General features: G+C 49.8%; 1 protein-coding gene across 22 annotated transcripts in view; it reads left to right on the top strand.

The window, feature by feature from the left end:
* SORBS1 (sorbin and SH3 domain containing 1) overlaps nt 1-13,072 on the top strand; it is a 208,518-nt gene that overhangs the window by 94,210 nt on the left and 101,236 nt on the right. For all 22 annotated transcript variants that reach the window (XM_072971634.1, XM_072971619.1, XM_072971639.1 and 19 more), the window contains 2 exons: nt 4,653-4,707; nt 8,975-9,043. In XM_072971634.1, coding sequence (XP_072827735.1) covers nt 4,698-4,707; nt 8,975-9,043 — 79 coding nt within the window. In that variant the 5' untranslated portion in view covers nt 4,653-4,697. The remainder of the gene's footprint in view (nt 1-4,652; nt 4,708-8,974; nt 9,044-13,072) is intronic.

Genomic DNA, 13,072 nt, shown 5'->3' with positions numbered 1-13,072 from the left:
TGGGAAGAGATGAGTGACGGTTACAGGTAATCAGTCCCTGTATTATCAGGACTTTGTGCTACTCACTGAGTGATGGGGTGATATCAGAAGGATATAAGGGGCAAATGACACTGTCCAGCTCATGTGTTGGCTGTGGAAGGTTCTCATCTGGGGTTTAGTGTCCGTTCTGAAGGCTGAAGGTGCCCTGAGGAGGAAGAAGAGACTGGTAGGAGGGAAAGTGGGCTCAGGAGACGGGAGAAAGAGCAAGATGAAGGGAAACCTTTTCTGAATCTGTTTTTGCACCTCAGTAATAAAAGGGGGGATTAGATTTCTCGTTTATGAATCTTTTTTGTAGCCATAGAACCCATTTATCCAAGGAAAGTTCTGAAAGTATAAATGAATGAAATCAATAAAAACACAGCTGCGCTGGTGGCCTGAGGGGGCTCGTGGAACCTTCTGCTGAAACAGGTGAAAAACCCACAAGAAGGAGCTCGGTAACCAGCACAGATCCTTCTGGCTTGAATAGTCCAGATGAAATCCTCAAGGAAGTGAGCTAGTACTTGGAAAGGAACGAGGACCCAGCCCAGGGTCCTCCAGCTCTTTAAACTCCGGGAGGAACTTCAGAGGTCCTGTTCTAGAAGGAAGAGCCTCATGGCCCAAGGGAAACCAGTCCGCAGTGACACTGAGAAGTCAGGACCAGGAGGTGCTTGTGGGAGGAGGAAGGAGTTAACTTCTTAAATTCAGTGGAAAGGTCAGTGAGGCCCTGGCCAGGGCAGGAGCTTGGGCTTGGCCGTGTGTGTGCACTGGAAACCTTTCTGAAGGCCATTTTAGATAACTGGTTAGAACGGAAACCGCGTTGGAGGGATTCCAGGAGGAAACGGGAGGATGTGGGGGACGTGTTTTCCTATTGCTCCCTCTCCAGAAGCATCGGTCTTTTCACAGAAACCATGTGCTTGTTGTGTTCTGAGCCCCCACCGGTGTCCTGGGATTCCAGGCCGAAGTTAACATCAGGGTCAAGTTTATCCTAACTTCCTCCCTTTGAAAGGAAATGTTAGCGACTCAGTGTTTATCCTTTCTGGCTTTCTGAGGAGCCTTCTGCACCCTCCCTGATAGCGTAGAGAGTGTATTTGAAGAGAAATGCCATTAATAGGGATTGAGAAGAAGATGAGCTGACAGAAACATTGGAGAAATGTGGCTCTGCTGGTGGATCAGCACAGTATAAGGCCAGGCATCTGTGGGCTGTCCGTGTTCTTTTCAAGCCATCGTGTAGCGGCAAATACATGTATCAGACCAGGTCTCAGGTTGGATTCCAGAGCTAGAGTGTTAACCAGAGTTTGGTCGGAATGGGGAACTAGCTTGTATTAGGCAGCTGTAATGGCATTAAGGAGAATCTTGGTTATTTTGACACTAGGACTTGAAAGTTAGGTTCTGAAGGTTAGAGGCAAGGACAAAGTTCACGACTGAACACCCACCCACTGCATGCTCAGTCCCAAGGATGACACAGTATCTCCCTTTAGAATCTTACAGTTGTCTGCGTGTGTAGTGTGTGTGTTGGGGAAGAGGCAATGGAGGCAAAACAGCATAGGGCATAGGAGAAGCTGGAGCAAGCTGTGTGCGAGGTCAACCAGAGGCTCATGCTCTTCCAAGGATCTTTGCTGAACCCTGAATTCATTTTTACAGACACACTCAATTCCTCCCTTGTCATATCCCTGAACCATCCATATAAGGAAGGACCTCCTTTCCTTCCCTAATAAACAACCCATATTTAGCTATTGGATTCTGTTACAGCTGGAAACATGAGTATAACTTTTGCTTTTTAGTAATTATTCACTCTCTGTCATGAAGACTTATCTCAAAATTACAGGGTCGTGGAATTAGAGAGGGACCACGCCAAACCGTTCATTATCCAGATGCATTCTTAACACGACTGGCTACTTCACATCTTGTTCTCTTGATGGAATGTCTGTGTCGACGCTGTGGTGTTTTGACCAAGTACGGTAGACCTGGGCAGCCCAAGGGGTGGAATGGTGGCTTCACTCTCGCTGGCCACCCAGACGGTGACACTGTAGGTTCCTGCAACTCACAGTGGGGTTTGCTGCCCACTTGCATCTGTCCAGTTTTGCCACTAGGTGGCACCATTCATCTTTTTGGCTTTTACCCAAAGGTGCCTGTCTCCTTTGGAGGGGATTTAGGGGAGAAATTCCAAAGACGTGCCATCATGTTCTCAACCAACTCAAACTCTTTACAGCTTAGTTTTTAAATAAATATTAAGTGTCAGAGGTTTTTATGTAAAATAAACCCTCATGTTCTTCATATGATTGTAATACTTGTACTGTCTCTAAGTAAACTGCGGGGAGTAGATTGTGACTTCCAAAGCTTTCAGCGTTCTCCTGGCCAGACTCAGTTTGTGCAGCTTCCTAGTTGCATCCCCGCCACCCTGACTCTGAGCTCTTCAGGTTGTAGAGACAAAATCGTCTCCTGAGCCACGTGGGATTCAGCCCTAGATGGCCTTACTCAGGAGAGAGGAGTGAAGCTTCTCTCTGCGTGAAACCTTTGGGGCTCCCTCCTCCCCATCTTCCTCCTCTTCTGCTGCTCAAGATGCTTGGGCTGCAATCAGAAACTGCCGCTGGTTAATTCAGACTGAAAAGGGGGTTTGTTGGCGAGCCCTCGGGTAGTTCAGAATGTACAGGAGGTCAGAGAATAGCGCTCAGAACAGGGGCAGAAATTCAAGGAGTCTGCACTGGATGGACTCAGAGCCAGAACCAGGCCCTGGAATAGTCTGGATAGGATGTCGCTGCCATTGCCACCACTGACGAGGACAGGGCACTGGGCGCCATCCTCGGCACAAGTGCCACTGCTGCAGTTTTTATTTTAAACTGTCCTCCCTGCTTCATGTTACCTGCAATCAAGTGACAGCACGTAACAGAACCTAGTATCCAAAAGTCTTTACGTGCAGAGCTGGTACTCACCTGAGGGTCGTCACTGCTGCCTCCTACTGTCATCCAAGTTCAAGAATCGGGATAGTGTCCGACCCTCTGGGGCCCATTTTCCTTCCATCTTCTTAAAATCTGACCACTGGATGGTAAACACCTAGCCTGGGGAGGACCCCCTAGAGAGCGCTATCCCTGGCATCTGCTCTGGTTGGTGGACGTTTGTGGCAAAGTGATGGTTAGTATTTAGGGTACTATCCTGGACCATATGTACTTTAGATCAGTTTATGCAAGGGTGGGGCTGACACCTAGAAATTACTAGTATCTGTATTGAGAAATATAAAATGTGCAAAGGGTGACCCAGATTATCACAGATGGTGATGACTCATCAGGTGTGAGCTGAGGCGTGCTTTTTGTCTGCTTTCCCAGTCATCTCTTCTCAGACCTAAGAATGCTGTTGTGCTATGTACTTATTTTTGAAATTAAGACAAATTGAGCTATACAGAGGGAATTGATAAATGAATTATGGACTGTTACTACAATGAAATACTACACAGCCATCAAAATGATGGGTATGACTGTGAAAATCCAGAAGAATGTTCATGAAATATTTAAGAACTCGAACACAAAGCTGTCCAGACATTGTAAGTGCTATTTATGCAGGTACAGGTTAGATAGGACTGTAAAGAAAGAAAAATACTCTCTATTAACATAACTTCATGGTTGAAGCAAAAACATTTCTTTGGTTATGCTTTAAAAGTTAAGTAAATGAAACCTTAACATAATTATTAAAATTATTTTTTAAAGTAAAACATTTGGATGATATCCTGACCGCCCTTTCTGGCCTGGGAGGCAGACGAAGGTATCATAAAACCAGGATGGGAAACCACCAGGGCATATGGAACACAGCAGGTTGCATTCTTAACTGAAAGAACAAATGTTTCCACAGCTTAAAGAATAATCTGAGGGGCTGTTGAAGGTCACAGGTAGTCTCGGGCATACTTGACAGTGACAGAGGCAAAGTTACTGCTGATTTGGGCTGGAGAGAAGCCCTTAGAATGACTTCTTTTTTCCCCCTTAGTTTCTATTCAGTCGATTGCAAGGACAGTGAACAAGGCAGCCACCCAGAGAGGAAGCCAGTGCCCGGCTTCCGTGTTTCAAAGGAAACTGAAGCGTGTCTGCTGGTCCAGACCCTCAGACCAGACCTCGACCTTACTACAGAAGTCATGACTCAGGGGCTTGATTGCCTCTACATCGTTGCTTCTCACACGTGAAAGTACAGAGGGACCGGCTGGGGGCCTTGTAAAATGCACATGCTGATTCAGTGGGTGTAGGGTCGATTCTGAGTTTCTCCATTTTGTTGTAAGTTCCCAGCTGATGCCAGTGGTGCTGGTCTGCAGACCACACTTTAAACAGCAACGTTCTACATGTCCTTAAGGCTTGCGTCTCAGATTGTCCTTCAGATGTGTTCAGCTGGACCTTACTATTCAAAATATGTGCACGACCTGTGCCTCGTCTCTAAACCAAGTATGGGTAACAAAACAGGCCAAGGAGTTTGAGTGATGTGTCCAAGGTCATGTCATACAGAGCCAAACGAGAACCAGAAGCCTGGCCAGGCGCTTCCTGGTTCAGCTGTGTTTTATCAAGGGTTATGTACAGGGTTTGCATTTTTAATGTGAACCATAGGGATTTATCTCGAACCTGCCATTCATCAGTTCTGTTGTGGTGTTTGTTTTTCTGCAGAGCAGTTCAGAGGCCTGGTTGCAGAGCACTTGTCCTGTCACCACCATGAGCTCTGGTAAGTCATTTTAAACCCTGTCTTTCTCTTCTTGACAAATCTACAAAACTGGGCCATTTACCCAGATTTCTCACTCACTCTGGAGGCCCCAGCTGCATTTTGTTTTTAATTTTTTGAGTCCTGGGTAAGTGGCAAAGTTTTGTCATAAATTGTCATCATCACCTTTACTAGTAATGGTTTACTAAGTACCTACCATATGTCAAGAACTACGCTATATACTCCACATGTACTGTGTCCTGAGTTTTAGAGGGGGCTCCTTTTCCCTGTATTTGACAACTTTATTGAGATATAACTAGTGTACAGTAAACTGGATATTTTAAGGGTACAATTTGATAAACGTTGCCATATGTATATACCTTAGTGGCATCTCTTAATCTGACTGACTGCAGCAAAGTCAACAGATTGACCATAATTGCCCCAGGATATGAACTAATCTGTCACTTCCTTTCTCAGGACAAAATCATCCTTTTGCTATGCCTTTGGTGGTAAAAATCAAGACCTAAACAAGTGATCAGTTGAGTATTTTTAGTCTAGAGCTGGGGTGGAAAGCCCAGGCTAGGGGAGACAGAAAGGGGGATAGGTCCCAAGAGCTGGCAGCTTACCAGCCCAGAATTCAAGGCAGAGGAGTTTCCACCTGGAGATGAAGTCACACCTTGGCTACTGAGCGTGTCCTGGAACCTCCCAAGACCCTCAGGCTGGGTGGGCCAGGGGGTGACCAAGGGGTTAGTTCATTCAGGGGTCTCTGAATCCTGCGTTGTCTCCAAAGTGTATTCAGAGACCTCTGTAGATTGAAAACAAGCCGTTCCCTTTCAGTGCCCTTTTAGCCAAATCCACACCATGTGGGGCTGTGTGTGCTTAGGACGGGGAGGCCAGATCAGCTCAGGGCTGCGTACTGAGTATGCGAGTGGAGGGCCCTTCTCCACACTCTCCTCTATAAGATGGGCGTCGCAGAAGCCCCCATTCATTGGGATTTTGTGAGGATGAAGTGAGGCAGTGCTTCTGCAGTACTGAGCACTGTGCCCAAGGCCTGGCCGGTGTCCATCCGTGGGCTCTATCAGCTCAGGCTCCCTCCATGCAGGAGAGGAATGCGGCTCGTCCCTGCGCCTGTGGTGCCTCTGCTGTGCGGGGGGAGGCCTCCCCTCCAGGTGCACTTGGCCCTGCCAGCGGCTCCTGCTTTGTAACTCATTTTTTTCTCCTTTTTTGGCGTTTTGTTTTTGGTGTCATTTAAAACAGACTAGGGCTTTTCCTTTCTTTCTTTTGAGACTTAAGCTCTGCAGACTCAAATTTCTTCTAAGATCAGATTTAGCCTAAACGGGCATCACCACTCCTGGGGCATCACCACTCCTGGCACGAATAAGGGTGGAAGAAGCAGATAGGGAGGGGCCGGCCGGAGGGCGAGGGTGTGGAAATGCCTGCGGGACTCCTCCCCAGGGTCTCACTCTCGGGCGTGGCACTGAAAGGAGGCATTTTGTAGAAAGAGTCCAAAAAGTCTGGACCCTTTGACCTGATAGTCCCACTCTTGGGAGTTTCTATCTTAATTTGAAGGAAACAAAAACATCACCCCCATGAAGGTGGGGAATGAATAGGTTCATGATGTGTGTTTGCTTGATGGAATATTATGCCACTAATAAAAATGATCATCAGAAGGAAAGCAGCTGCATAAAAATATGTTTTCGCCTTCGGTGGAAAGAGCAGCGTGAAAATGATGTGTTATTTTTATTCCAAGTCTGGACTGGGCTGCCAGTCACCAAGGCAAGTGCTTTAGCTGCCCTATCTCATTTCATTCTCCTGGCAGACCCACAAGGTTGGGCATGGTATACTCTCATTCTGGAGATGAGGAAACTGAGGCCCTGAGGGGCTAGTGGTGTGTCTGAAGTCAGCCAGCTAGTGCAGGGTGGAGCTGAGGCAAACCCAGGAGGCTAGTCACCAGCACACTGTGCTGCAGAGGTTTTGAGCCTGAGGTGATGGAGTTATTTCTCCAAATTAAAAAATGAACAAAAGGAAAGGAAAGACATGGGTCTGGGTCTCGGGGAAGCTCAGAGGCTGCTGGCTTAGGGAGGCCCAAAGCAAGGCCTACAGTCCTAGGAAGGAGACCATTATGAGCAGTTAAGGCAGGTGCTTGGGGAGGGAATGGTCAGAGAGAAAAGATGGGATTGTGGGACCTATGATTTTTATTTTACTTGGATTTCTGGCTTTCTACCAACACCCTCCTTCCATCCATCCCAGAAATGCAAGTGCACAGGGGACTTCGGCATCTGGGAGAACTAGCCTCCATCTGTAGGTGGATTGGGGCCAGTGAATGGGACAGGACTGGTGGGGCCAGTGTTGGGAGGTTCTGGCTGCCAGTAGAGGTGGGGGCAGTGGGCACGCTCATGTCTGGATCCGGGAGCACCCAGGCTGGCCGGTCAGTGTCGTTTATGTCAGGGAGGCTGATAGATAAGAGCCTAACCAGTAGGGCAGCCTAGTCTCAGCAAAATGAGCCACTTCAGTCCTAGCATTTGAGAAAATAGGATATTTGTAAACCATTTTCTATAGAATATATTTAGTTCATGTTTAGAATATATATAAACCATTTTTTATTTTTCAAATAAGAAATGTCTATACCAGGTGGGCACAAGGAAGATAAACTGTGGGATGGAGCAGACCAGAGCTCAGGTCCCAGTTTAGCGATCTTCTGACATCCTTTCTGAGCCTCACGTGTCTCATCTATAAAACAGGAGTTTCTCCTAGCTCCAGGGACCTGGGTACTAAGGATAAAAATTAGGTGGTAATTGTGGAATGCTTAACATGGATCCTCAGATCCAGGCATAGATGCTTAAAAAAGCCATAGTTGTTACGATTATATTTGTGGCTCGGTTGGCTCTTGGCTGCAGTGGGGGGTGGGGGGCGGTTCACTCCCAGCACACAGGTCTCGTGTCCCAGGCAGCAGGGTCCAGCCTGCACACTTGCTTGTCATCTCTGGGGTGCCTCCATCAGTGCTGGGATGGGGAACCGGTGGGGCTTGGGCTGCAGCTGGGCAGGGAGAGTCTCAGTGTCTGCAGCTGAGCAGAACGCAGGTCACTGCTGACACAGAGGAGGTGACGTGCAGAGTGAGCCTCTAGGAGCTGTAGGATTTCCCCAAGGTAGCAGGAGAAGGCATTCTTGGCTGAGGGCCTCACAGGAACCAACGCCTGAAGGGCTGAAAGTGCCTGATGGGCTAAAGGGGCCGAAGGGGCTGTGAGGAGACTGGGGTGGCAGGCAGGGGCAGGAGGCAGAGACAGCTGGACAAGGGCTGGAGCCAGTGGGCGAAGAGCCTGGAGTCCGGCTGAGTTGCCCAGGCTGTGGCCCCTGGGAAGCTGCTGGCCACTGTTTGTCGGTTTGCTTTTAATCCTCAAGAAGGTCAGTTTGTCAATTTAAATATAACCAATTATGCCAACACTACAGGTCATCCCATTTACTAAAAAATTATATTCCAATCATTTGTCCATTTAGGGAAACTTGGAGTACATTTTTTTCCTCATGGAAATGATAATGAAAATGATTAAATTCCCAGACAAAACCCTAATACTTTAGTTTTCAAAACAGAGATGAACTAGAGTATATATCAAGTGGAGGAGTTTTAGAAAATCGTCTTGCATTGTCCCATCTTGTTCTCCTCTGTCCGGCACGCCGGGGCTTTTTAATCCAGCTCAAGGTCTAGAGAGGTCTCTCGGGTGCAGACTGAGGGCTGGGGTCCAGGAGGGGACAGAACAGGGGCAGGGTGAGCGTCCGGAAGCCAGGTCATCTCCATGACAAGAACACGAGAGCCTCAGCTGGGGGTGGGGGGAGGGTGTGTACATGACATTTCGTGGGGGGGGGTGGCATGAGTTCGATGGGAGTGGCTGTGGACAAAGGAAAGTGTCACAGAGTCCGGGGTCTCGGTCCTGGCTGTCTGACAGCTCTCACTCAGGATGCGCGGGGCTGTGTTTGAGCAGCCTTGGAATGGCAGATAAGCCTTAGCCAGGCGGGGGATGCCATTTTGAGGGAATCATGCAGATTTTTTTTAAGTGTCAGAAACAAAGCTGTATCCAGGAGGCAGGAGGACTGACATCACTCACAACACACTTCCCATCCCCAGCAACTTCGCGTCCTCTCTGGTTCAAGCCACACAGCACCCTCAGAGCTCCTCTACGACACCCCAGGGGCCCGTCCCCAGGCCCGAGGACAGCCGTGGGGCCCCAGGTGGGACTCGGTCCAGGTGGGGCGACGTGATCACAAGCCTCGTACTCTCTTCCTTTCTTCCTTTCAGAGTGTGACGTCGGTGCTTCCAAAGCCGTGGTGAACGGGTTGGCCCCGGGCAGCAATGGGCAAGACAAAGGTAAGGCTCTCGAAGGGAAGGAAGCCCGACGTTTCTAGAAGGAGCAGGGCCTGGGCCACCTGCCCGCTGGGGATCTTTGCTGGTCTAATTAGGCGGTGACCTGGAGGCCAGTTCCCAGGCTTACTGAGGCTCGGGTCTGAGGCTGCCGTTTCCCACTGCGAGACGACATACTGGAAACTGCCCCTGGCTCACAGGAGGTGGGGAACAGGCTAAATACACGGACGGAGGCCTGGTGTGCGTGGCATTTGTCAGCCTGAAGTCTCTCCTACCTGGCATTTCACCTTCCCCTGTGATAAATGGTGACACACTCACAGTCCTGACCCTGTGGCAAGAGCCTAAATTGCTGCAATAAATTATTCTGGTGACATCAGTCTCATGGGCATCCTCTTAGATTTTCAGTTTTTAAAATTTTAGGATGAAAGATTTAAGTGTGAAATGAACGATGAATAGATGACCTTTGCGTCCCGTTGGCCCTGAGGTCTCTCGTCCTGAACGGCCAGGCAGCAGGGCTTCCCGTGTCCCTTTGGCAGTGTGAGGAGATGCGGGTTCAAGTCCCCATCTGCTGCTCGTAAACAGGGACCTCTTGGGAGGTCCTTGGTCTTTATGGGTATGAGTTTCCTCATCTAGAAGATGAGGGACTTTGATGAGCTGCAGTATTTTTTCCTGCTTCAAATTCAGGTTCCAGTAATTCTATCAGTGCCCATCCCACTAAATCTTTTTTTTTAATTTGAGGAAGTACTGGGGATTGAACCCAGGACCTCGTGCATGCTAAGCATGCACTCTACCACTTGAGCTATACCCTCCCTGCCATTTCACTAAATCTTATGATGTCAAAAATGGAGGGCAAAAGTCCTGTTTTGGGGCATCCAAGTCGAAATGCACCCTCTCTCAATGAGTTGAGAGAGTTTGACATGTTTGGATTTTGTAATTTTCTTCTGGGTCAGCCAAGTATTCCTTTTGAGACAAGACAAAGTGTAAAGTCAGAAGCAACAGCCAGGATGGAAGGCAGAGAGAGCAGGAGGGATGGGGAGCCTGAGGCCGGCTGGTTTAGGGGTGGGAGGTGTCCCGTCCTCTGTGCCTCCCTGCCTGGCCACCGTCCTCCACTCATGGTGTGAGACTGCATCCTCGGGGTCTTGGACCACCTTGGCTAAGTTGCTTAGGGGCTTTTGGAGGGCAGTGCCTGCAGGGGAGTTTAAAGCCTCCAATGAGGAGCTTGGGAAGACATGGGTGCCCTGATGCTGGCCATCAACCCCATGAATTCATCCACAGAAGAGACTTGAGGAGTGTGCGGGCAGTGTGGCAGATGGGGGTACTTCCCCCTCTCTCCTTGGTAAGACTCCTCTTTGGTTGAAAAAAGGAGGCAGATGCAGCCTATAGTCATCAGGGTGGCCTGAGGTGGTCCCTGAAATGGATGCCAGGACAATTGGGCTCCAGTCTCAGCCTCTTCACTTGAGAACTGGATGATTCTGAGCAGCTCTCTTGCTTCTTCCTCTGAAAGGGTGATAAAAACCTCCCCCCACCCAGTCTCCTAGGTGGCCATAAGTAGTAGTCAGTGGGATCACTGTGAAAGTACGTTTAGGTCTTAACATGTGCAGGGTTGTTATTATCAACTCAGTTATGGTGGCCCTGTGACTGCCATGTGCCTTATGAAATGGTAGCGCAATGGACTTGGAAGGTGACCTGCCTGTCCCAAGGTGCCTCCTTCCCCCAACAGACTCACCAGCACGATGCTGATGTAGCAGTGACACTCTGGCCTCCCAAACAGCCCTACCCCCCAGTTACGACATGGATCTGGGGCTAGAAGACCTCTGGGTGTTGCTCATTGGGGTGACATTGGCACCACAGCACGTGAGCTCCCATCTCTATTTGCTGCCATTAGAGAGGTCAAGGGGAAGCCTCACAACAGGCTTGTTACGAAAAGGAGGGTTTGAGGATATGCCCACCGTTGGGATCACAGAATCTGGGGAGGCAGAGGGCCCAGGGAAGCCTGTGGGTAGATAAGCATGAGCACCCAGGACCTGAGGGCAGCAGCCACCGCCAGCGTCCTAGTTATCCCAGCTCTCAAAGCTCAGCTGGTGTCGGCGTCCTTGGCTGTGTGCTTGAGTGCCGCCCAGAGTCTCAGGCACGCACTTGGACACTTGGCATCTCTTGCCCAGGAAAGGGTGGGTTTCAGTAGACCATCTGTTGCCCAACAGATGGGGGTTCTGATGTGCTTGGGGCCAGAGGGCTACGGTTGTCAGAGCAGGCGCAGGACCCCAGAAGTTATGATTCTGGGGAAGTGGCTATGATGGCTGAAAAGACCAGGCTACTCATGAACTTGTTCCCTTTCTTTCCTCCACTCTCCTGGGGCCCGTGAGCCATAACTCTGCTCCTCAGAGCCCCCACCCCTGCAAAGACCCCCCTTCTTCTGCCCCGCCCCACCCCCACACTCTCCCAGGGGGCCCCTTGGACCCTGCTTGCTCTTGTTCTCCCCCTCCTCTCTTTGCCAGGCCATCTGCATCTCTGTAAATCTTTTAGTCCAGAGCCTTGGCAAGTTCCTGGTGTGGCCGGCAGCACAGACACTGACCGGCTGCACGTGGGTGATGGTTGGAGGGAGGGTTCTGCAGTCTGGGAGCAGAACACTAAAGAGTGAAAGCAGGCTATTTTAAGTTATCACATCTCCTGCTTTTCCCATTGTTCTTTCCTTGCGGGCGACTTCCTCCTATTGTCCCTGCCCAGCTCCTCAACTGCCTGAGTGTTTCCCAAATGTTTTTTCTGGATGCACCATGTACCCTTTTGTGTTTTCAGCAACTGCCGACCCTTTACGTGCACGCTCTATTTCTGCTGTTAAAATAATCCCTGTGAAGACAATGAAAAACTCTGCAGGCCTAGTACTCCCTCCAGGTATCTCTCCTTGGGTTGCTTCTTTCTTTTGACTGTTAGCAGATCATGCATGGTTTCCCTTCTTTCCTTCTAACAAAGACTTGGAGGATTAATCCTTGCATGTTTAGGAGCCATTCCCTCTCACCTCCTCTAGTTGATTTCCTTTCTTCGTGTGTGTGTGTGTGTGTGTGTGTGTGTGTGTGTGTGTGTGTACACGTACGTGTTTCTGTGAGCTGGCAGGTGCCTTGCCCCTCCCCTCTTTTGGAGAAGGTCAGCCCAGAGGCTGAATGTTAACTCTGCTGTAGTTCTGAGCCACATGGACTTCTTAAGTTCTTCCTAGAAGTTCCAGATCCCAGTACTTTATTCAAAAGTCAGCTCTCCCCAGGAACTAATGTGGACACATGGGGAATCTCTAAATTGGACTTGAACTTGAAGCAGCTGCCTTAGATGCCAAACCTGGCTGCACCTCTGTGATGCTCTGAGGGCCGTTTCCCTGAACACTCCCTCCCCCGCCCCCAGCCTCACCTGCGGTCGCGTCCTGCCTCCTCTCTCCAAGGCGGGGGTGCAGTGCAGATGCCTGGTGGCCTAGCTGACTCTTCATCCCAGTGGCGGGGCTTTCAGGAGTTGGGCTAATCCGGCTGTGCGTCTGGGACCCTGGGGATGGGCTGAATTTGCCTCTTACCCTTTTGAAAAGACCATGAATCAGTTTTCCCAGTAGTTCTGTGGCATCAGTCACGGATCCTCTCCATAGGGTTGGACGAGTCTGATGCTCTCCTGGGCTGCGGCCCGCTCTCCCGTACATTGTGTTCTTGTGCTTCGCTTTCAGTGCGAGAGGCGCTGATGCGGCAGATCTGTCCTCTGGAGCTGATGACCGTTCTGTCTGAGCTGTCCGAAAGGGGCTGCCGGAGTGGAAAGGAGGCGCAAGGGGGCTTTGCTTCTCTCAGCTCTGACACAGGAGGGGGGAGGAGTTGGCATCTGAGCCCACATCCTGCCCAATGCCCACCTGAAACTTTACCTTTCATCCCAGTTGTGACAGTTTTAGGTCCGAGATCCAGGCTGTGCTGTGAGCACCTTGGACACATGAACTGAGCTGCACAGAAAGCAGCATTCAGCACGTGTGGCTCCTAGAACTGTGTGCTCTGCGTGGGTTTCTTGCCTCCCTGTTAC

The sequence above is a fragment of the Vicugna pacos genome, chromosome 11, assembly GCF_048564905.1.
Source record: "Vicugna pacos chromosome 11, VicPac4, whole genome shotgun sequence".
Taxonomy (NCBI): domain Eukaryota; kingdom Metazoa; phylum Chordata; class Mammalia; order Artiodactyla; family Camelidae; genus Vicugna; species Vicugna pacos.
This window is presented reverse-complemented; position numbering and strand designations above follow the sequence as displayed.